This window comes from Hypoxylon trugodes (genome assembly GCF_022578975.1).
Source record: "Hypoxylon trugodes strain CBS 135444 unplaced genomic scaffold F4822scaffold_4, whole genome shotgun sequence".
Classification (NCBI taxonomy): domain Eukaryota; kingdom Fungi; phylum Ascomycota; class Sordariomycetes; order Xylariales; family Hypoxylaceae; genus Hypoxylon; species Hypoxylon trugodes.
Genome location: NW_026250019.1, coordinates 2,657,187 through 2,680,475, shown reverse-complemented (window position 1 = coordinate 2,680,475; position 23,289 = coordinate 2,657,187). Strand labels below are relative to the sequence as shown.

The 23,289-nt window shown below is 47.2% G+C and overlaps 6 protein-coding genes across 6 annotated transcripts; 5 read left to right on the top strand and 1 right to left on the bottom strand.

Annotated features, from left to right (window-relative positions):
• Nucleotides 1–856: 856 nt before the first annotated feature.
• F4822DRAFT_221677 (RTA1-domain-containing protein) lies at nt 857–2,300 on the top strand. The gene is made up of 3 exons (XM_051454006.1): nt 857–1,463; nt 1,516–1,690; nt 1,752–2,300. Exons 1-3 carry the CDS (start codon nt 1,002–1,004, stop codon nt 2,144–2,146), a joined length of 1,032 nt encoding a protein of 343 aa, XP_051315815.1. The 5' UTR covers nt 857–1,001; the 3' UTR covers nt 2,147–2,300.
• A 2,114-nt stretch (nt 2,301–4,414) lies between these two features.
• F4822DRAFT_221628 (uncharacterized protein) lies at nt 4,415–6,376 on the top strand. Its single transcript, XM_051454004.1, has one exon. It carries the CDS (start codon nt 4,552–4,554, stop codon nt 6,133–6,135), a length of 1,584 nt encoding a protein of 527 aa, XP_051315814.1. The 5' UTR covers nt 4,415–4,551; the 3' UTR covers nt 6,136–6,376.
• Nucleotides 6,377–10,922: 4,546 nt separating this feature from the next.
• F4822DRAFT_221564 (ferric reductase NAD binding domain-containing protein) lies at nt 10,923–13,110 on the top strand. The gene is made up of 4 exons (XM_051454003.1): nt 10,923–11,275; nt 11,336–11,488; nt 11,542–12,419; nt 12,475–13,110. The coding sequence occupies exons 1-4, from the start codon at nt 11,025–11,027 to the stop codon at nt 12,981–12,983; spliced, it is 1,791 nt and encodes a 596-aa protein (XP_051315813.1). The 5' UTR covers nt 10,923–11,024; the 3' UTR covers nt 12,984–13,110.
• A 2,834-nt stretch (nt 13,111–15,944) lies between these two features.
• On the bottom strand, nt 15,945–18,139 carry F4822DRAFT_428384 (peptidase S8/S53 domain-containing protein; the record flags this gene model as incomplete). Its single annotated transcript, XM_051460904.1, has 3 exons — nt 15,945–16,547; nt 16,625–16,988; nt 17,043–18,139. The coding sequence occupies 3 exons, from the start codon at nt 18,137–18,139 to the stop codon at nt 15,945–15,947; spliced, it is 2,064 nt and encodes a 687-aa protein (XP_051315812.1).
• Nucleotides 18,140–18,336: 197 nt separating this feature from the next.
• On the top strand, nt 18,337–21,498 carry F4822DRAFT_400596 (uncharacterized protein). Its single transcript, XM_051457876.1, has 4 exons — nt 18,337–18,969; nt 19,021–20,229; nt 20,289–20,472; nt 20,555–21,498. Exons 1-4 carry the CDS (start codon nt 18,622–18,624, stop codon nt 21,397–21,399), a joined length of 2,586 nt encoding a protein of 861 aa, XP_051315811.1. The 5' UTR covers nt 18,337–18,621; the 3' UTR covers nt 21,400–21,498.
• Nucleotides 21,499–21,554: 56 nt separating this feature from the next.
• Nucleotides 21,555–22,974, top strand: F4822DRAFT_400591 (uncharacterized protein). Its single transcript, XM_051457875.1, has 2 exons — nt 21,555–22,708; nt 22,766–22,974. The coding sequence occupies exon 1, from the start codon at nt 21,799–21,801 to the stop codon at nt 22,621–22,623; it is 825 nt and encodes a 274-aa protein (XP_051315810.1). The 5' UTR covers nt 21,555–21,798; the 3' UTR covers nt 22,624–22,708; nt 22,766–22,974.
• Nucleotides 22,975–23,289: the final 315 nt, after the last annotated feature.

The following is a 23,289-nucleotide window of genomic DNA, read 5'->3' as shown; positions in this document are numbered from 1 at the left end:
CAGTCCAACTTCGGGTACTGCTATGGAAAAATATATTACGATCAAGGACTGAGAAGACATGGGTCGATTGACCATAGACGTGCTGACTTTAGCCGCGCTGCTTTACAGCTCTTCCTTACTATTGGCTCCTATGGACAAGGGGTTATAGGTGAACCAGAGCCTTGGGTCAGCCTCCACCACCATCGGCCTCCTTGCTACCCTCAGCGATCCCCCCATCTCACCAATTGGGCATGTCGTTACCTTCCCTAATGCAATGCGAGAAACATTAAGAGGGGTTTTTTCTTGAGCCTTGTCAGTCTGACGGAAAAATGTCACTCACCTGTGGCGTGTGCAACATTTATGGGGACGTTGACCGTGTGAAGACCAGGTAACAGACTAATTCTATCTTGTGTCCTGCCTAAACCGTCGAATTACTCATACTCCCACTTGGGGAAAATAGAAAAACCAGGGTGGGTTGTGATGGCAAGAAATTATCTGCATCGACATACATCAACATTCACGGAAATTTTCACCACACGTCGGATCTATACAGCCTACGTCCGTAAACGTAGAATGGGGGCCAAAGGTAAGTCGATCGAAACAGCTTTAAGGACTCGAGGTGTGCCCTACATGTGTCGATCTCTACCCTGCTCCAATCCTGGGGCAAGGTCGTGGGGATGGTTGATCAATACGGGTAACACGAGCTTGTGCACTCCACAGGGGTGTCTCTAAGACACCATATCGGCTTCGCTGTGGACAGGTTCATCTCGGGCCGGTGCATAGCAGCTCACCCGATTTGTACCCATCCCCCAAGCGCCCTCTGTGTTTTCCTACCCAGGCACTCGGGGCCATATAGATTACTTGCTCTGTGCGTGCATACGTCCGTATTTACACCACCAACTATGCTTAATAAGAATGTCCGCACCTCCTCGTTCTCCAGCCCAGAGCTGTTTCCCCTCGTCTTTCAATTTTAGTTGATCGGTCCTAGGCGATGTAAACGGCAGCTACACAAGATAGGCAATATGGCTAATCCCGCAGATTGCACCTCGAGCCATTGCTCGCGAGTCTTTCTCACTTACGAACCTTCTCTCGCTGGAGGTGCAGTGTTTCTCGTGCTTTTCGCCATCCTAATCCCCGTCGTCTTAGCCCTTGGGATCAAATGCAAGAGTTCCGTTTTCGCCACGGCTATAGCTACGGGGCTTGCATTAGAGGTCTTGGGGTATATTGGTCGAGTCCTGTTGCACAACAACCCAAATGAAAAGAGCTTCTTCATTCTGTTCTTGGTGGGGACAATCTTGGGTCCGACGTTTATTTGTGGCGCCATCTTTCTCGTTATGCCGAAAATTGTAGCCGTCTACGGCGAAGAGTTTCGATCTTGGAGGCCTGTCTGGTACCGACTATCGTTTTATGCTTTAACAGCTATCACTTTCGTACTCGAGCTGGCGGGAATACTTGTCTCTACGATTCAAAACGACCAGGGAGACGTGAGTTGACGGCACACATGAAAGTGAACATATATAGCTGACACCCACCAAGGTCGATACAGGTGTCCGCGTTGTCGTCGTCGGATTAGCCATCCTGCTCGTTGCTTTGCTTGTATTTATTGGCCACGCCATGCTATTTTCAATTGCTGTGCGCACGAGACATCATCCGTTAGACATCAAGTACGCCGGCATATACAACAGCGGTGCTTTCAAAATCTTCCTAGCTGGTAAGTAGATGAATTTCCAGGTAGACGCGCGACTCGACATATTAACCTAATTGCCATATAGCACTGTCCCTCGCGACCTTACTACTCATCATTCGGACAGCTTTTCGAACTGTCGTCATCGCGGAGGGCTACGATAGCTCAATTGCGCAATCCGAAATTCTATTTTTGATACTTGACGGTCTGATGGTATTTCTTGCTACTTTGATTCTTGTCGCGTTCTTCCCTGGACGGGTTTTAAGCGACTCATGGTCTCAATTACCAACCAGGGGACCCTCCAAGACGCCACTTCGACCGATCCGACCAACCCCATACGAGATCCCATCTACCCGAACTAGTCCAACTTATAATCGAATGAGCGTTAAGTCCTCTACTACGGCTAACTATTCGCCGAGGAAAATGCATTACCCGGCGCCGGCTCCCCAGAATCATATGGTGGACAGCGATGCCTTGTGGTAGATACACATCCGGTAGATTGGCGGGGTCGGATTGGCAAACATTCAAAACAAGACCCTAGGCCTTATTAGGGGGCATTAGATATGTGCGGCGGTGTTTCGGGGGGGTATTGCTTTCGACTAAGCATTCCTATCGCTTAAGTACGCGTTTTATGAGGATTTGGCGTCGCTCGTTTGATATTTTCGAATTTACAGGTATTTATTTCTAGTTTGGTGTCAAGGATGTTTCTACGATCTAGCACAGCGCGAGACTGTAAACCTCAGGCTAGGTTGGCGTTGTGGATTTGTTTCTTCGGGCTATGACTTGTCTGTATGATTGAGCTGCTTGCTCAAGGAATTATTTATGATGAAATACCAATTTTCTACTTAGAGTTTTTGGTAGTTATTGAAACGTTAGCAATTCCACTGTTGAAGGTCGCAATTGGAAATTTGATGGGCATTCTAATTACATCCTCAATCTGTAAAATCATCAAATCGTCTCTTGCTAAGTAGGAACTGAACTTTCACATTTCCCAAAACCTCAGCCCTACTCAACGGCTCGATTCAAGACATCTAACTGTGTGGCGAGTAGAGCTAGTGAGCGACTGCAAGAGCTGTGGCAGGAAAAGAGGAGCACATACCCAGCGCCTAGCTTGTACATGATGTACCTACATTAGGTTGCCGGTGTGCTGGGGCTGCTACTAGAGTCCTAGACCAAAAAGTGGAGCGTGTCTTGCGCCGATTCCGCCCTCCTGGGTCTGACCTGTGTGAGGTTGCCCGGTCCTGTAGGTGATTGATGGACCGAAGGCTTGCGTCTGGGTTGAATCCATGTTGACTTGCACAATGCGAGGCCTTTTTGATAGGATAGCTGTGTTGAAAGCATTTTCTCCTCCAGGCTCTGGTCCTCGACAACTTCTTAGTGGGATACTGTCAGACCATTCGTAGTAGGACGAGCGTCAAGGTAGGTAGGCTCCGTGGGTAACGTCTAGAACAGTCGTTCGAGGACCCCATTCCTTGAGAAACATAGATATTCATCTTCATTGGTCTAAGTGTACACAAGCACGCGCACAAATACACAAAGCGCTTGCTTGAGCAATGAGAGACTAAGAGTTGAAGAATTTATTAAAAGATGGTATTCAACATCATTGGGCATTTCTCTAGCTGGCGTTTCTATGTGTCGATCGTTTCCTTTCGGCTGGTACTTGAGGAAAACGCTATGTGGAGTGTGGCATTAGGAGGCGAGTTGAGTCAGGGGGTTACCCTATGATCACATTCTAACTTGAGAGAATAATCAGCGGGTAGGTAGTAAGTTGTTATTTTTAAATATAGACTAAACTAGTATTGTTTTACAAAATACTGGGTGTTGACAATCGGGAGCGTGAGGGGCTGGAGAAGAAGCTATTCCATCCCTTACTTCAGCGATGCCGCCAATAACCTTCAACATGCGCAACGGTCATAGCGGCGAGTGAAGGGCGGTGTGTAAGAACTTTTACTAGAGCTTGATGGTATTCGATGGCGCTTCTGTATTACGCGCAGTAACACTTTAACGTCGTTACAGGGCAGTATCACCCCCCCTAGCCGCCGGTAGATGTTTTCTGTTCTGATGATAAACGAACCCCTCTGGTTTACGCAGCGAGTGACCCAACTGTTCCTTGCACTAGAGTACCTACCTCAGAGCGCTCACTAGCCATACGATGCAATTTTGTCATCATGGCGTAGTAACCTTTGATAGAAAAAGGGGGGAGGCCGACCGCTTTTGATAGCATTCTTGAGTCTAAGGCCACAACACCCATCTTATACTGTAAGGCCTGGCGTGATTTTTTATCCCGCAAAAGAAAATTCCGATACAAAGTTAAGTGGACTACTGTACCTGTTAAAAGTGACATTTAGTAAATTACGAATGATAGTTCGAATTTCCGTCGAATTTGCTGGGTGACCTAGAATATGTCGGTGTGTGCAAATATATATGGATTCTCAAACTGTAAGGTGGCTAGATGTTATCCCTGATTCAGCCTTTGTTGTACATGAAACGACGTACAATAGACATATTTCTTTGACTATGCTGGATCTTTAGACTTTAACAAAGGCATTGATAAACACACCAAAACTTGACCGCTACAACCTGGTTTCTAGTTATAACATATTATAAATAGGGTGTCTTCATTTTAGCAACCAACTTCGTTGTCAAGGGGTTTGGACGTGTACACACATGAGGATAGCACTTTGGACATGTAATTATCGCAGTTTACATATAATCTGAGCTTCTAGACCGTGAAATTGACACCCAATTCCCATCGTCATCGAGCATCATACGTCTAAGTATCCATTGAATATATCATAAACGAATAAAAATCTTGCTCTAAGATTCGAATATCGAGATTTTAGCTACTAACTATTTTAGATTTACGCCTATCCTCAAATAAAGTCAAGATGGCTGGTTCATCAAGCAAATGTACAGGTGCCACTGAGAGTCACGGGTTTTCCCTTCCAGATCCTGACTTCAAAATCACAGATATCGAGAAAATCGTCGATTTCTACAAGAAGCTACCGGCTGGCGCTCTCGAGGGCACAGGTCAGTGGGAGGATGGAGTCGAGGAGGCAGCGGAGCAAGCCGTGACCGATTGGGAAAAGGAGGCCGGCCGGTCGGCGACTACGGCGGAACGAGAAAGGATGATGAATAATATCCGTAGAATCCATGAGGGCAGTTGGCTCGAAGGAGCCAAGGCGGAGCTCGTGGGGAAGACCCAATGTCCAGTCGGCTGGTTTAACCGGCTCTACTCCGAGCACGAAGAATCTGTTCGACACCTTGCTGAAATTCATGTTCGAGCGGCGGAGCAGATGAATGAGCTCCGAGAGAGAATCGAGGAACTTGAGGATGCCAAAGATTGTGAGCCTTTCAAAGAAGAGGTGCGCACCCTTAAGGCTGAGATCGAAGTTCTTAAATTGCGACCCACTACGGCGAAAGTGGATGACAGCGAGGAGGTTAAGCGCTTGAACGCGCGACTCGAGGAAGCCGACAAAGAAAAGGCGGATCTGGAACGGCGAATTGCTGAACTCCACCGACTCAGGGACCAAGATCGTGACGAAATTGATAGGCTCCAGGATGAACTCCGAGCGAGCCGAATGAGAGAAAACGCAGTCAAAGACCAGGTTAGGACCCAAGACGAAAGGATCCAGCAGCAAGAACAGGATAAGCAAGATCTCCGTGACGAAATTGACCGGCTCAAGGACAAGCTCGATGAAAGTCCCGTCGTGGTACAACCTGGACCTGGCACCACGAACCCGGCTCCAAATCCCGACCCGAAACCTGATCCTACTGGAGGTCCGGGCCCAATCCCAAATGAGCCAATCGACAGTATTCTGAAAGCTATTAGAGATGCCAAGGATAATAATCGAGACTTGACTGAAGAGATTGATGCGATTATCAATAGGTTGATGGCTTTGATTGGAGGAAAGGCCAACCTTCGCGAATTCTGGACCGCTGTCGAAGAGATGCAAAATAATTGCAACAAGCTCCGAAAGCGAGTACTCGAGCTTTACAAGCACCTTGGTTTCTCCAGAGATAACATAACAGCAGAGGAAGCCATCGACGAGATATGGGAGAAGGTGAGCGAAGTAGAGAGTGATGACGTGATGAAACTGAAGTTGCTCGTCCTGAAGCTTACCATGGAGCTCTCAATGGCGGAAATGCGAATTTCAACGGCGGAGATGAAGGCCGACACGCTCCAGATGAAAATCGACATGGAAAAGACAGATTTAGAGCGAGACCTCGAGGCTAAAAAGCAACTCGACTTTTACGATGACGAGGAGTTGGAGCGACGGGTTGACGAACGGGTGCAAATGTACCGAGAGCACCGCCGCCTTCTGATCAAGAACATGATGACTGCTTGGAACCAGCTGCAACTCGTTATAATGACACTACCACCCACAGAAGCGGCGGTCGCAGCAACCATCGAGGAGATTCGCAGTCAATATTTGTCTCCAGCCTTATTGCCGCCCGCGCCCGCCATGTAAGCTCGTGGTTTAAGTCACAAAACTCGATGCGCCCTTGAGTTTGACCTGCCTATATGAACTGCTGGCACTTATTTTCTGAATGATGTTATGAAAAATTAATTATGAAGGTCTTGGAAAAGGGCATCGTAAGAGTACCGTTTAGGATTTGTATAGTGTTAGCATAATCATTCTCGGGATTTAAAAACGAAAGCATAGCAGGCTAATTCGTTCAAATTTGAAAATTCTTAGGGACACGCCGGGGGAATTTTTTGATTGTGAATCCGAATTCCTGGAGATTAACGCTAGTTGGCTTGTCGATATTCTTACTAGATTTTGGATTGTGATGTTGGATTGAATGTTAGTTGATTCATTACTGGAGAATAGTTATTATCGACTTACCATATTGAGTAATCCAATTCATTGCCCGAATAAACTGCCTAGTAAGTTCGAGTTGGTATGAACCTGACTGTCTCTTAGTATGAAGGGCTAACTGATGTCCTCTTTACCTCTCACGTGGTGGGTAATGAGCTTTTCGCGCGAAGAAAAGGTACGAAATCTTGCTCAATGCCGCCCTCCTAATTGTATGCCTGACGTATCGAGTGGAATAGCAATAACGATGATAAAACTGAACCCTGTCACGTTTGATAATTATTCGTCTTTGATGTATTGGTGATGTTGGATGGCTTATTATGAAGTTATGACGAAGTCTTAGCCCGATTATGATAATATTAGAAGCAGATGAGGGACCACAATATCTACAAGGCGGGGAAGCATGCCCGTATTCGTGACGTTGAAGCGTATCTTCATCTGCACTTCGGCTTAATGTCCCACTATATACAGTGATCATAATAGCGCCGACTCCGACGATGTACCCACATGGATAGACATCGGCGCCGTCGATCTCGATGTAACTTTAAAGTGAGCTAGAGAGTCCCGTAAAGCACCGAGACCGACGCCGGGTCCAATGCGGAGGCGGAGGCGGGGGCGGAGTAGAGCGGAGATCGTCGAATCCATTTTCCCCTCGCTGCTTCCTTACTTCTCATGAACGTTAACTGCTTACATAATGTTACATAGCCCAAAAGAGCTTGGCGCCGAAAAGGACCGGGAATTTGGAAACCCAATTAATTTTCGCGAGTCATGGCGGATGAGCTTAGCATATTGGACAGGCCAATTATTGCCATAACTGCCGCGAATTGATAGACAATGTCTCCATCAACGCCTGGGGACTGTGCTCAGAATAACCTGCGGATATTATTAACCTGGGGAAACCATGAGGGATGAAATATATTGATGCTTATTTCCCCGGATTTTCGCTCGGCAGAATATGGTGGTGCGACCTAAGCAATTCTAATGCGACCCGATTGTGGGCTTTCACAGTAAATTAATTTGCCTGTAAATGAACCGGTCGTGCTCCCAATTCAGTAAGCCGGGGCCTGTAACAGTGAGGCTAAATAGACATTGGTGTGCGTTGAAGAGACTTGGCACTATTTAGAAAAAATGTTGCTTTACATAAGTTGAACTGGGCGATTACTATTAAAAAGATAGAATGAATATGTATATAGTTAGACTACTTACTTAGTGTTTTAGCACCCCAGGCACATAGGCAGCAAGTTACCAAACGGTAAAGGGAATTCTGGACAAGGGAGACTGCGTGCCTCCGTAGATCGCCCCATAAATTCCCGCGGAGTAGGTTATTTGCTAATGGATATCAATGTCGGACGAGGTCGTAGATCGCTGACACCATCCCGACGTTATCGACTTTGTGAATGGCTCCTTATTCTTCTTGCATCGGTCTTAAGTCTGTATCCTACACCTTAAGAAGACAAAGATAGTACTGTAGTATTGCTTGGACACCGAATGCCCGCCTTTGTTAGGTGGTTTGAACAACTTTAGGCTGGAATGCCAAGGATAGAGAAACCATTTGAGTCGACTTGAATGAGTCGATTTATAGCGGGCCTACGTCAAAGGCGATATTACCAATTGCTGAGTGAGCTGTACTAACCCGTCCACTCCCTTACCCCGTCAGTAGCTGCAGAATTAGGGCTTCTGGATCTGCAAGAGGACTCGGCCGGCTGTCTAGATCTAGATCATCGAATACTCCGGTTGGATAGGTGCGACGTAGCATAGATATCAAGATTCGATTGGCTTCAGCTTTGAACAATAGGTGATGCCGGGATCGCGCTAGGTTTAATTAGAAATTAGACCAGCTCCCTTGACTGGCTGACAAAGGAGAGTAAGGGCGACGAGGTACAAGAAAATTGACGAAATGCCTCGGTATGTTGTCATACAAGATACCAATGATTTCAATTCCCGCCTGGGTAATGAGTAATCCGACCACCTACCCGTAACGTTGAGGTTAAGAAAAAAAGATAGTAGAAATCCTTGCTATCGGCCCTGTGGCGGTACAGAATTTGCTCTGCTAACTGCCTAAACGAGACATCAAACAGGGGGTGCTATCAGATCTATTGGTGAGAACAGCGAGCATGTCATTAGTAGGGTTTATTGTGCGTTTGATAGGCCTGCAAAACATTGCGGCCAAGCCGCAACATGGTTGAAATTAAGTTACCATCGTTGTCTTATCTTCAGTTCAATCGATGACCATGAAGCTGCCAAGCTGTCACATGAAAAGATGGTCGCTTCTCGAAGTGGTAAACTATAGTAAGGTGTTCTATGGCCTGGACTCGGAGGTTTTTTAGCCGCAATGGAGAGGCTGAGCGCGTCTCGTCGACCTGTCAATCAATAATCAATAATCATCAATGTACCTGAGATAAAACGCCAGCGGGATATGTGGGATCTTCCGCTGACAAGTCGCTGACGCATGCTTGACCCGCCTGACAAATCATGATGCGACGCAAAGACATATGGGATGCAAATTACGCATCTGGACAAAGCCTTTTTGGACCTAAGAAATGGCAATGTCAACAGAAGGAAATTCCAACTCCGAATACCTGGTAATTAGGACACGTGGATAATGCCAAGCCTTGCCGTCACCGCGCTTCCGCATATTGAGGGCCCTATCGATGATGACATATCCCGCCTTGAAGTGAGTACGAATATTCATAAAATACATTTCATATAGCTGTATTCTGGGGTGCGAAGGGAGATCGACTCTCGGTCCCGCAAATCTAGAGAAAGACCCGATGTCAAGGGTCCGTGATTCGATATTCTCTCTGCAGCATTGCGAAGGTATTTTGTGAACAGTTTCGGGTAGACGCAAGGAACCGCGGTGATATTTGCTAATCCCTTGGATGATAAGGACCAATCGCGATGTTGCTGCTGCGTATGGGTTTGAAGTCCGCCATGGGGAATACCTAGTTAATCGCTTGTACAGGTTGACTAATGTATTTGCTCACCATATTCCGGCGCTTGACGTCTCACGACACCCGTAATTCTAGAGTCGAACGGGAGACTGCTCACCTACGATATTCGGAGTTCTTGGCCCGTTAATACATGTAGCAGAATCGTAGAATATCCCATGTCGGAGTCTTGAAAGCCATGGATGGATGCGCTAAAGTCAGTAAGAGGAGTCGATGCCTGTACGGAGAATCCCCACTGAGGAATGAAGGTCATTCAATTCCCAAACGGGATACAATACTAGTAGACGGTTGTGTATCGTCCGATATGTTGACAGGGTCGTAAAGAACCGCTGGTTTTATCCATATTACCATCGACCTCCGGGCATAGCTGGTTTGGGATGACGAGCAAGGTTCTCGTGGGGTGCAAGGAAGAAAATAGAAGGTAGAAAAGGGAAAGAAATCAAGGAAAGCGACGAATCGCGAGAGGCCGCTAAGTGTTTGGGTACTAAGGTACTAGCTCGACCAAATCAACAGGGCCTTCCCCGGTCAATTTAGCGGACCGGATCGGGGGATTAATTGTTGCGGACCAGTAAACTTTAGCATCTACCCCCTACAAATGTAACTAACGTAGCACCCCTAGCGAGTCAGTACCGACATCATACCCCTTGTAAAAAAGATCCCTAAGTGCTTCTCTCTTTTGTTACATCCACCCTCATTCTTCCAACTGTCAACCAAATACCTCCATCTTCAGGATCCAGAACCTCGACCCTCTTTTTTCCTTTTGTCTCCTTCCCTGAACAGTATACTACAGTACCTATACATACTATCATGTATATTCACCTTCATATTGAGCCAAGCCTATACATCCATTCACTTGGGCTCGCCATGCAAGTAGCCTTCGCGCCCATGCTGCCATGCCACCTCGGCCACTTAAGCGAAAACCGTGCTTAATCAACCTAGTCGCTCAACGATCACGTCTCGTGAGAAGCCTGATGTTATGCCTTCGAGAGTAGTACTATATTCTCGTTGTCTCCAAAATGTAACTTCTGAAAATATGGCAAGCCTAAATGCTTGTAACCTGCCTCACCATAGCCGGTGAGGCCACCATGCCCCTGTCTGATATGGCTAGCCCGTCATGGGCACTCTATGGTAACTCCTTGACCGATGAACAATCCGGCCCCGTGCCGTATCAATACTTCCTCTTTGGGCATAGAGATTCATCCAAGTGTGGTTTTTTACTATTTACTATGCGGAAGCTTGACCACACCGGACATGTGCTTTGCCAAGGTGCACGATTATGGAAGCCCCCCAGTGGTATTGGGAACTATGATTTAATTCTACCTGCGCCCATTCATATTTTTCTCATTCGAGGACTGGATTACGTTTTGCTTAGGTATGCTTCGTCGTGAGTAAAAAGCCTGATCTTACTCAACGGTCCCTTTTCGGTCCCGATCTACCTACCTATAACGAAGACCCTACTGAGCGGGTACGCGTCCTTACGTCTGCTGGGGGTAGCTCTCCATTAGGTCGTGGTTATAAGACATACTCTCCTCGTCCACCTCTCTGCGACATACCAATAGCGTCGGTAGAGTAGAGTCTTCTTACTTGGCCATCATGACGTCGACATCTACTAGTTCAGCAGCTACCACATCGGCTTCAGCTGCTGCTGCCGCCGAAGCCGCTGAGGCTGCCTTCTTCGCGGCGCGGTTGAAGGTGAACACACAGGCTGTGATTCATTATGCTGCCTCACTGAGTGCCCTCATCGGCGTCTTCATTATTGCTCATTGGCTTCGTTTTATATTCGTCAAGGTCGGCTGGTCCCGTTCCAAAAACCCGATCCTGCTGCCCTTTCTCGCCGTAACAAGGTGAGTACGATAACTTGGGATATATATTGAAATATGAGTAATCTAATCAATCTGCTCTAGAATTACTAGAAGACTTTTCGTTCGAAGCTTCCCTGGGTTCACCTCAGTCGGACATGCCATCCTCGTGACCGTCTACGTAGCTATGAATGCGCTTTTCGGTTTCTATAATGTCGACTACAGCTCATATCCTAACTTGGCTGCTCGTCTTGGGTGGTACGTTCTTACACCACTACCTTTATCTTTTTCGCTAACATGCGATGTTATAGGATGGCGGCAGGAAATATGGTCTTCGTGGTTTTTCTTGCTCTGAAGAATACCCCACTTGCTATTCTTACATCCTACTCTTACGAGCGACTCAATGTCCTTCACCAAATTGCCGGGTACACTACCTTTGTGTGCGTTATTCTTCATGGGTCCATATATTGCGCCTACTTCACCGAGGAAGGGAGAACAGAAATTTTCCGCGAGGAAGTCGTCACAGCCGGTATAATTCTTGGGTTCGCCGTGCTTTTCACGACCCTAGCCGCCACGATCCTGAGACGACTCAACTATGAACTTTTCTATATCATCCACTTGGTCCTGTTCCTGCTAATTGTCGTCGCCATGGGTTTACACCGTCCTAGCTTTAAGGCCGAACAAACATTATACGCCACGGTCATACTTGCTGCATTGTGGTTCGGCGATCGCCTCATCCGATTCTGTCGGCTGGCTTATAACAGTATCAACAATGAAGCTACTGTCTATGCCCTACCCAATGGTGGCACTAGAATAGTGCTCAAGAAGCCCATCCCACGCGCTCGACCTGGAAAACATTGTTATGTCTGGCTCCCAAAAATACGCACCTTCGAAACGCATCCTTTTACCATCGTAGCTAACGACCCCATGGAGCTCATTATCAACACATACAGTGGTTTCACTCGGGATCTTCATAAGTATGCTACCCAGAATCCCGGGGCAAATCTAAAGGTCTCGGCCGAAGGTCCATACGGAACTTTACCCGATCCACTGGACTTTGACAAGGTTGTCTTGGTTGCTGGCGGTTCTGGCGCAACTTTCACATTTGGAATGGCCGCCGATACGCTACAGCGAATGTCCGAAGATTCTAGGCAGCGAATCGACTTCATCTGGTCCGTTAAGGGGCATGGTGAGTAACCATTTTCACCACTAGCTAATGTTGAAACGTGCTAATCGATGCTTAGAAAACATATCATGGTTTACGCATCATCTGGATAATCTTCGCAGCCACTTCCATGCCCCGAAAATTGCACTTAAGGTGCACGTTACTAGATTAACGCCCGCCTCTACGACCGCCCGTGGTGGATCCCTAGAACGCCACTCAGATTCGTCAGAGTCCTCGTCGCACATAGAGCCTTCGTCGTTAGAGAAGAGCGAAGAATCCGGAATCAGCGGGCCTTCGTCTTCTGCTGCCACGCGTTACGAATCCGATGGGGACGAGAAAAACGCGACACGGCAAGGTGATACTTCTTCGGTAGCAACAAGCATGACGGACTTGCCCATCATTCATGGCAGACCCGACACAGAATCAGAAATCAAAGCGGCGGTGCGATCGTTAGGTAAGAACCAGCGAGTCCTTATCGCCGCTTGCGGACCCGACAGCCTTACCAAAGTGGTACGCAACGTAGCTGCTAGCTGCATCAGCGTTGACGGCCCCGCGATCGAAGTTCACATCGAACAGTTCGGTTGGTAATTTATTTCATGAACGTCATGGGCTACGAATACCTTTACGTATAGGTGGGGCTTTTATGAGGTTTTTAGCACCATCGGCATCATTTTGGATTAGACGGCGTCTTCGGATATATCACTTCACTACAGCTTTCAACTAGGGATTGGAAAGGCGCCACAGGACACCGTCCATTATGATGATTGGTGTACTATAGATTTAGACACCTGTTTTACACAGTTTCAAATATACCGCATTAGTTATTATATAACGATCACATCATGCAAGACAGTGACAGTAGCATTATGTACGCCCAGGTCAGCCATCCCACGTACCTCCAATGCATGTATAGCCTACCTAATACCTTAGTAAGTCCGGCGGCTTGTCAATCGTGGATCAGGAACGATCAATCATATTCGTTGAGCACGTCTAAGCACGCCACCGCTTTGAAACATGGTATCCGTCCCTCCACACATGCCTTATTGGTAAAAAGTCTATGACCCCCCATGGCAACATTCAGCGCCACCAATCGGTCCGTGACCCGATTACCAATGACTTAGTTATAATAACTCAGCCTACTAGATCCTAGTCCCTAACAGACAAGAGCCGTTGTCGCAGTTACAATGTAGATTGAGTAGTATCAATCGGAGATCATTTTCCAGGGTTGGCGTATTGACTAGGCAGACCACCTGCTTACTTAGGAGGTACTTGCTTGTTAGTATGTCGCAGTAGAGGTTTTGATTTCAGACCTACATGCCTTACTACCCATACGTCTCAGATAACCACAACCACATGATTAATAATGCAGGAAGCTGGTAGCAATTTCTTATCAGATCATGCTAATGGAGTATTGCTTTACTACGAATCAGCAAATCGGAATGAAAAATTTTATTATACAAACTTCACCAATAGCATGTAAGGGAAGACCCCCGGTTCGCTACAGTATTTATGCGGCACAGAAAAAGATCTGGCGTCGGTAGTCATGTTGTGATGACGCCGAATAAGTCGTAACATGGACAAATGGGACTGCATATTCATGATTCCAGATCCCGCAATATTCTCGATTTGGACCTACCAAGTCGACATCATGAATATGTGCCTCATACTTGCCTACATATGTGTACGCACTCACCCCACACACAGCCACAAGCGCAACTCCAACATCTTCAGTATGTCTGAGAAGATGACGAGACAACGATCGGTCTGCATCAAAAGTAGATTTGCTTTCTGTTTCGACTTGCCCCCTTCCGTGTTACCCATCCCAATCCAAATTATCAGTAGGTTTATGCCCGACCGGATGTCCCCTCCCCCTGCCCTTGTTCGGCTGAAGAAGCTGACAGGATTATGATCCCAGCGCGACCCGTCCGCCTACCTACCTTTCTGTTCTGTCTAGATACCCTTCTAGGAAGAAGCAAAAAAGGGCAAAGTGGGGGTCATTGCCGTTTCTAGGGCATTCGAAATTTGCCCTAGCCCGCTTGCCTGCCTGCGTGGATAGATATGTTGCCGCTTAGATGACGCATGGGGCGTTCGCTTACATGTGCATCTTATCTGTACCACACAGTTAGCTACCAACCACCACGAGCGCAACAACCTATCGCGGTCTTCATCTCCCACCTCTCAGACGCCTATAACAGGATTGCGCGGACGATGAGACACGAAGCCTGCAGCGGGGTTATGTACGTGGCAGGTGCCGACGTCGGGGCCCGAATCTTGTGTAGCCCGAGGCAGGCGTTTGTTCGAAGTCCGTAGGAAGGCGAGAAGGGGCGCGCGGTCGGCTACGTGTGGGGTTCCCCCTTTGCGACCCGAGTCTTCCGGCGGGAAGGAGCTGCGGTACCTACCTTAGTATGTTTCTCCTTGCAAATCCGATATTTTTTACGCGTATAGTCAGCTGAATGATTTCAGCCAAGACACATTTTCATTGTGCTAAGAATTACTAGTATTGAAGATTTTTTTTCAGGGTAGTTACCCCTCGATAAGCCCCCCGCGCAATCTTTGATATCCCCTCATCCAAGGTGCAAGATGCTAGCTAGCGATGACGCGGATTTACAACGATCTGAGTTTGCTGTTTGACGCAGTTAACGTGATAGTGACTTAGACCCCTGCCACCGGCGGCCTCCCTATTCATTCAAGAGATTGAGGCGAGTGATACTAGGTCTGTTATAAGAGACATATCTCTTGCGCCTCTTATCCCTTGATACCAGCGACAACTTGATTCGCCCTGCGCCATTACGCCGGTTTCTTGGCAAGCCACGCTTGTTTGGATCGATGATTGTCCTTAACAGACAACTTAACAGCTATCCTAACACTGATTGAAGCCAAGTAAAAGGACTTTTGAATATCTGGTTTGTCTTGTGCGACAGCCGACTCTCGGCCTGTCAGCGAGACGCGTCAGACCGTGCGAAGTGGCTGCTGAGCCAAGAAATCCTCTAGGCTTTTTCCTACTCATATGTCGGTGATGGTGCTTCGAAATCTCATCCCCTTACTCCTTTCGCGGTGTTTGCGGTTGAACGGAATTGAGAACTATCCACACCTCCGATGTATAGTGCCGTCTCGATGACATCACGCTAGTTTGGGACAGCCCCAACCTCGAAGGTTCGCCGTTAGATGAGATTTCGATTGCTGAGTATGTCGGATATCAATCACAACTACGTGAGCTACAGTTTGAATCGTTTCGCTTATGAAGAAAAAAATTTAGTTGAAGTGGGATTAGGGTAAAATGCCTGGGAGTTTCGAGTCGTAGGCTCTTTAGCAGTTAATTTGATGTAACCAACACTCCTTTTGCTCGAGTAAGTAACTTCCATTCATTTCATTGTTATTCATCTACACTCAATCGCATCATAGGTTCATAGTCCCCTACTATATACCTAAACCATGGTTCTCTTAACATCGCAGCGATATTTAAGCTCTAGATACCATATTCGGCTTCATATAGTGTGAAATAGTAGCTCATCAATCCCTAGGTGCCTTCTACAAGACCCGAGGAACTATTCATAAGTTAAAATCCCCGCGCAACTTAGCCCAGACGTACTCATCGTCTAACTCGGGCTTCCAAAGATGCCAGGGTGCTATGTACCGAAAGCCGTCTCTTTGGATTGACAATAGCTGCATGAAAAGCTTCCTCATGCCATCACCCCGCCGTATTTTTCTATATTTTTCTGCCGATAGCTTCCCAAGGCTATAGCTGTATGTTGCATAGTCAATAACATTGGCTGCGATCCCAGCCGCGATAGGGGTGGCGAACGAAGTTCCAGACTTATAGACGATATTGTTGCCCCAAGAACACGGGATACAGAGGCCTAGAGTAGCAAAATTGTCTCCCCAGATGTCTACTGGGGGGTTCATCCCACCTGTGTTGTTTCCGAGCCCATCCGTAGCGTGCACACATATGACGCGGGGGTCGCTGGCTGGGTAGGTCCTCTGGGCATTTCCCCCTGAGTTGGAGGCAGCGGCGAAGAGCAGTTTGCCAGCAGAATAGGCAATCCGAATGGCCTCGTCGATTTCGCCAAAACTTTCAAATTGATCGGAAGGCTGAGGAAGGCCAAAAGACATAGTGATGATGTCGCAGTCCATTTCTACCGCCCATTTTATTGCCTATTGGAGTTAGGAAGAGGACTTGCAAATGACTAGGTAGCGTCGGGCGGACATTGTCGGGTGGGATGGATACTCACATTCGCGATTTGGCTCGTCGTTGGCGAAGATAGCATGTGGGATATTTTAGCGATGTAGAGGTTCGCCTGAGGAGCGACCTGAAGGAGAATCTCTGCTACGTGTGTGCCATGGCCTTTGGCATCTTTTACTGACTCGTCTAGGAATGACTTCGTCGCCCTTACGGGATCTATATCGGCCCTTAAGCCTACACCTCTGCGCCCATCCTGTATTTCTTCTCGTCTTGTTTTGAATCCAAGCTGGTGCTCGTCTAGGCCCGTGTCTAAGACCGCGATCTTTACTCTGATATCAGATTGACAGCTGCTCATATACTTCTCGTGAAAGCCTTCGATACGATGGAAGAACTCCTTAACGCTCTCAATCTTGCTAAAGTACCCACCATTAGCTTACGCCTTACATTGACTATTCTGATTCGCTTACCTGTCGGTGCTTACTTTAAGCTCATCTCTTTCATCGAACAGTTGAAGTTTGTCCGGATGGGGATCTTCCAATAGTTTTCTCTGTCGATTGTAGACCCCGATCGCTCCTAGACGCGATTCCAACTTGTCGCCGTCTAAGTTCCCAGTAGGCGCCAGTGGTTGACGGTACGTGGACGCATTGTGCGTACAATCCGAGATCGTTGAAGGTCCTAGAGGGGTTGAAGTATCCCGATCCCGCGATATAGGGATTGCCGGCACCGTAGCTGGTAGGTGAATCGAAGACGATAGCGTATTGCGATTACTGCCCCCATTTCGCCCCCTTGGCGCCCCGGGACCTCCCCCATTTGGTGCCCGCACCCATAACGCTAGTTCTTCAACCGGCGTTCCACGCCATTTCGAAATGGTCATGACGGGGCTATAGCCTACTAACATTGTCTTGACAACCACGGTTGATCCTTTACTTCTAAGCCTCTCCATGAACCGTATCAATTCTATTGGCCATGAGTATGACAGGGAGTTGCACCGAAAATCCGAGGCTTCCACGATAGCCTCGTTGTCAATGATCAGGTAAACATATCTCAAGCCAGCTAAAGCTAGCTCCAGTATATAGAACCAATCTTCCATGTTTGTTGCGTATTGAACCGTATCCTGTATTTTTGAGGAATGAGGCTTATTGAGATTCTCCTGTGGTGTTCGTAGCGCCTGGAGAATCAAATTCTTCATTATGTCGATGGGGCTTAAATTATCTTCGAAGCTGCCACTGTTTTCAAGTGTGACTGGCCTCAGTACCCAAAGTACGGGATAATCTTTTTCCTGCATGCACTCTATCACATCTATTATCAATTTCCTCATTTCGAGCCGTGACTCGTGATGAAACTGGATCATAAGCAGCGATGATGTCGTTTTTAATGACCACTCATTTAGCGCTGGCGTTATCCACTCGTAGCCGTTGGAAATGGCACGATTTTTCTTTAAAGTTGCCGCCCAACTTCGCAGGGAAGTGTACGGGTCTGGGAGGGGAAGCCGCAGATTTAAGAATGTTTCTGAGTGATCGAGTCCATTAGCATGATTGAGGCTACTAGATATATCTTGGGACATAATAACGAATAACTCGTGTTCACCAGTCCTCCTATCGTAACTTCAGATCGAGGGCTAAATGGACTCTCCTAATCCAGCGTCAGCAATGGCTCCCAGATATCCCCCGCCAAGTACCTTAAATGCAATACCTACCTACCTAGGCAGTAGGTAGGTAGGGTTAAGGGCGTACGAGTCTAACTCTGCTAGTGCTGAGATTTGCTTATGCCGCCACTTGTCCACCCAAGTGCGGCTTCGGCTCCAAACCAGGGTGCCCATGCATCTATCTACGGGCGCCTATCGGTACCGTTCAGCTTACATTCCTGGCATACTATTAAATTTCCACTGTATCATATCTCATACGACAGGGCTGTGGAGAGACTTTGATCCCATTCAGACCCGCCGTGGTTATTACGAGAGGCTATATTATTGTCGGCATTGTGCTATTTTCCGTACGAATGGACAAAAGTAAAATCGTATGAGCTTGAACTATTACTCGAAATTCAATGCCTCATACTCCTCCAGCAAGAGGGCTGCCGCCACAGCCAAATGGCCGAAAGAATATGGACGACTACGCTCGACAATCACAAGAGATGATAAGATCTCAACAAGAGATTAGAAATAGATTATCACGAAAACGAGCGCATCAACTGAACCAAGACGCCCCAGCCTGGGGTCATTTGAAGCACGATACAATATCCCAAGACAGATCCGGAGATAGCAACCATAGCCAGGAACTGCTTGTTGCGTTGGAGAAGCCGCAGAGTCCGCCTTTCGAGGAAACAAGTGACGAGAATGAAGTCGATGAAGATATACAGAATTTACCAAATCCTATCTTCAATATAACCGAAGCGGTAAGGCCTACCCAATCTGATGCAGTACTGTTTGCTCACCTAGATGACAAGTCTCCGCCACCAGCACCCCGACAGGGGTTGGAGCTGGGAGCTAAACCTTTCCAGGAACGAGGCCTCTCTAAGCGTTCATACTCGAATACTCAGCTTGATATAGAGAGCGTGTCTAAATCCTTCGGTGATCCGGCCAGTTCAACAAACGTAGAGGGTGACTTATTTCAAAAGCTCAAACATCTTCTTGAGACTGAAACTCAGCGCCGAGAGAACGATGAGACGACTTCCGTGAGTACTCTATCATGGATAACGCTTTACCGACTCGGAGACAGCATCTCGCTGAATGAGCCATCTTGGGCATTGACGGACGATGGATCAAAGACGTTAAGGGCCGAAAAGCCATTGGCGAATGTCTCCCGTTATTTGGATAGACATCCAGAGGTGGTCTTCGTCGTATATCAGGATTATCCAATTCTTGACTCCAGAGACTCGAGCACGAAAGAGGAGGACGAAGAGGAAGGGGAGGAAATATTGCATGCCCCAAAACCGTCACACGAGTGTATAACTTTGAGTTCGCGCTATATGATAGAGGCTGTCAGAGCCTTCACTAAAGCTCAGCCGGATTCCAAATCCAGGTTCCCTCATTTTGACCCAGCCGATGAGATTGCAGCCCCTTATCTATTCTGGTACTATGGTCGGCATTCATACCCTAAAATCCGGGAGGCCCTCCTGCCAGGTCAGCAGAGATTGCTAGACTTCCTATCACTGTGGATTGAGGACTACTATAAGCAAGAGTATATGGAAGTAGAGAGTCATTTAGCCGACGGTCTTATATCTCACAAGCTGATGGAGTACTTGATTTGCCCTGGAGACGTCTTGGTATCGAACCAGAAGAATTCCCTAGAAGCGTATATAGGCACTACATGGCCCCAGACAGATCTACGGCGTAATCTACCACAGCAGCCCCTTAACGGGAAAGCCCGCCAGAAACCTGACTCTTTAGAGCTGCGGCATCGAAAGCGCAAAGTCGTTTTAAGCGTCGAAGGTTGGTGTTGGGAATACGACGGCACTTTTCGGAGTAGTGAGAAGGCTCTTGAATTTACTTATTGGACATCGAGCCCTGATGAAAAGCTCAAGATAACAGATTTAGAAATTTTCCCACTTAAATACGCAACGGAGACAATACGGGCAGCTTTACAGCGGAGAGGAGAAACATACTGGAAATGCCGAGGACAGAAGTTAGTTGACTACCAGTCAGAACCAAAGGACGTAAGTAAACTCGCACGATTTATTGCACATCTGATAGGTTAAAACTGACAAAAGGGAAGGAAATGGAGAGATACATGATAGACTACAAGACGTACGAGATGCTACATAAGGACTCCATATACGGGGGGCGCACTTCCACGGAAGAGAACCGCGCAATCCACGAGGTCATTGGACCTGAAGGTGATGAAATCTATATTTTCCCTCAGACGGTTAAGGCTTACAATCTTCGGCGGAAGAAATGGGGTAAGAGTGGATTTCCTTCGCATCTCTATCCAGAATCGATTGTTGTCGAAGAGCGGCGGGCTAACGATAACCATTCTATTAGTGGACCTTAAGGTAGACAAAATCAAAGAAGTCGTATGGAACAAGAAGGCCTTCGATAAGTTAGTAGTCGACAAGGATACCAAGGAGCTTATCCAAGCCTTAGTTACCACACATTTGCAGGACGAACAAGGCGCTGACCTGGTTAGTGGTAAGGGTAATGGCCTTATACTCCTCCTTCACGGTGGCCCTGGAACTGGCAAGACATTCACAGCCGAAACAGTCGCCGAATTAGCTGAAAAGCCACTCTATCGCGTGACGTGTGGCGACATCGGTACCAAGCCAGAGGATGTAGAGAAGTATCTCGAGTCGGTTCTTCATTTGGGCCATATCTGGGGATGCGTCGTTCTTCTAGACGAGGCCGACGTTTTTCTAGAAGAACGAGTACATTCAAATCTTGATCGCAACGCCCTGGTATCTGTTTTCCTACGTGTTCTGGAATATTATGACGGTATCTTAATACTTACGTCCAATCGCGTCGGCACATTCGATGAGGCATTTAAATCGCGCATTCAGCTAGCCCTGAAGTATGATAACTTGGGTGTCTCTCAGCGTCGACAAATCTGGTCGAACTTTTTCGAGCACTACGAAGAGATGGGAAACGGCTCTATGAATTTCATCAGCATCAAAGCCCAAGTTGACGAGCTAGCCAAATATAAGATGAACGGTCGGCAAATTCGGAACGCCATTACCACGGCAAGGCAGTTAGCGCGGTATCGCGGGGAGGTCATGAACTATTCCCATTTGCAGCATGTTATTAGGGTATCACAGAACTTCGAAACATACCTTGACAATTTGAGGGAAGGTGTGAACAGCGATGATGTCTTCCATGGGGCTGGGATCCGATAAGGTGGGGGTTAGAATGATTGTATCGTTCAATATACTACGTAATGTGGCTTTATTAAAGAGCGAATGAGAAGACGTGTTCCCAAGAGTAGTCAGACATAGCCCCCCAATGTCCTAAGCCACGTTAACTTATCTGGCCAGTCGACATCCGTGATAAGGTTATAGATAAACTTGTATGTTCCATAGCGGTGTGCGTATGGCATAATCTCAAAGTGTACATTGGGCAGATCGGGTTATATGTGGTGAAGGTGGCTGTCGCAACAGTTGAACGCATAACCTCGAAGATGTGCTACACGCGACCAAATATCACCAAATGAATAAGGCAGGATGAGTTTATTGCCAAACTAATAACATTAAAGGCCTTTGCTGACTATCCCGTTGACACTAATTACATCGCACGAGATGGTTAGGGCGTACATCGTCGCCCCGGATTTCTCGACAGCCCCACCACCCGACGGTCCTGTCGAACTCGGCCACATCCTAAAAAACGTTTTCGAGTTTTCTCCCTTAAACGAAGGCCAAAGAATCGATATCCCAAACCGACTGCCAATTGACGAGAAACGAGGCTTTAAGACAACCCGCTCCAAAATCCTCGGCGGGACCTTTGGTGTTTTCGCCGAGGTACTAGCCATTCTAGGCTTTGGCATTGAGGCTCACGCCGAATACAAAAGAGAGGCGGATGACGTCCTCTCCATAGACCGTCTAGAAACCCTCGCCTTTAACCCGACCGATGAATACGTGAAGAAGAGCATGGAAACGGATGGAGTCAAGATATATACAAATGCTACAAAGAATAAGAAACCTGTCTTTATGATCACGGGAATAAAGATTGCTCGTGGGGCATCACTTGAGACCAAACGGTCCACCACGGTAGGTGGAAGACTCAAGTTAGGATTCAGCGCGCCCGGTATGCCTGGGGATATCGGACCTGAAGCTGGCTTGACGAAAGGCCAGTCGGTTGGAGAGTCCTTTGAGGGTTCGACAGACTTCATCCTCGCGATACGAGTAAGGCAAATCAAGTACAAGAAAGCGGAGATTGTGCACGACGTCTATTATAGAGGGGCGACGATGATGGATGGGAAAACTGGGCAAGAGTATGAACTTGAGGATCTTGGCGAGGAGTTTGCGATAGAGGATCTACGTTTGAAATGTGATATTACCAAAATGGAAGGGGAAACAGGCAAAGACGAGATCGAATCCGTGTGGATACCTACCACATGCCTTTAACTATATGGCTAGGTCTTTGTCACTACTAACGTGACTTGGGTGACGAAGTAGCGCCCTAACGATGACCTGAAAACATAAGCTCTAGGTATGTACCTGGGTATTCAAGGGCTTACCCAGGAAGAAATTAAGATTTAGCAAACAGCCAATAACCATCGCGAACATCGACCTTTCGGGAAGGCCTCGAAACTTAAATTCCGATATACCCCGCTTTTGCCCCATTTTCACATGCATGACCCCATCACCATAGCTCAAATTAATGGGGTATTTGTTCTGATGCAGCCCAAATTATAATGTTGGGTTTTTTGAAAGACTGCATATAAAAAGGATGGCTTCCAACGCAGTTGTGGGATATATATATTTTAAAATGAGTCTCTATTAATACATGTAACTGAATAAATCCTAAATACAACACCTTCGCTTGGTTTTACACGACCCGCCCTTCCTTTGACCTCATGTCCCTTATCTCCCTCATCTCATCCTAAAAATAACAGGCGTGTTAGAGACCCCAAAATATACACGATCATCGCCTTCAAGGCTTACCTCGGTCAGAATACGTGGTACATTAACCACATAATACCCATCGGTTATCTGAAAAACGCAGTCAGCTTGCGAAAAGATCATTTGCCATCGGCTCGACTCACATCTATTGCACACGATACGCCAGGA

What these genes read in the sequence shown, in the direction of transcription:
- F4822DRAFT_400596 (XM_051457876.1), top strand. Translation starts at nt 18,622, where the DNA reads ATGCCTCATACTCCTCCAGCAAGAGGGCTGCCGCCACAGCCAAATGGC. An exon ending in ACCAGTCAGAACCAAAGGAC is followed by an intron (nt 20,230 to 20,288) that starts GTAAGTAAACTC and finishes ACAAAAGGGAAG; the next exon opens with GAAATGGAGAGATACATGAT. An exon ending in TCTTCGGCGGAAGAAATGGG is followed by an intron (nt 20,473 to 20,554) that starts GTAAGAGTGGAT and finishes CCATTCTATTAG; the next exon opens with TGGACCTTAAGGTAGACAAA.
- F4822DRAFT_400591 (XM_051457875.1), top strand. Translation starts at nt 21,799, where the DNA reads ATGGTTAGGGCGTACATCGTCGCCCCGGATTTCTCGACAGCCCCACCA.
- F4822DRAFT_221564 (XM_051454003.1), top strand. Translation starts at nt 11,025, where the DNA reads ATGACGTCGACATCTACTAGTTCAGCAGCTACCACATCGGCTTCAGCT. An exon ending in TTGGCTGCTCGTCTTGGGTG is followed by an intron (nt 11,489 to 11,541) that starts GTACGTTCTTAC and finishes GCGATGTTATAG; the next exon opens with GATGGCGGCAGGAAATATGG. An exon ending in CTGGTCCGTTAAGGGGCATG is followed by an intron (nt 12,420 to 12,474) that starts GTGAGTAACCAT and finishes ATCGATGCTTAG; the next exon opens with AAAACATATCATGGTTTACG.
- F4822DRAFT_221628 (XM_051454004.1), top strand. Translation starts at nt 4,552, where the DNA reads ATGGCTGGTTCATCAAGCAAATGTACAGGTGCCACTGAGAGTCACGGG.
- F4822DRAFT_221677 (XM_051454006.1), top strand. Translation starts at nt 1,002, where the DNA reads ATGGCTAATCCCGCAGATTGCACCTCGAGCCATTGCTCGCGAGTCTTT. An exon ending in TTCAAAACGACCAGGGAGAC is followed by an intron (nt 1,464 to 1,515) that starts GTGAGTTGACGG and finishes ACACCCACCAAG; the next exon opens with GTCGATACAGGTGTCCGCGT. An exon ending in TTTCAAAATCTTCCTAGCTG is followed by an intron (nt 1,691 to 1,751) that starts GTAAGTAGATGA and finishes ATTGCCATATAG; the next exon opens with CACTGTCCCTCGCGACCTTA.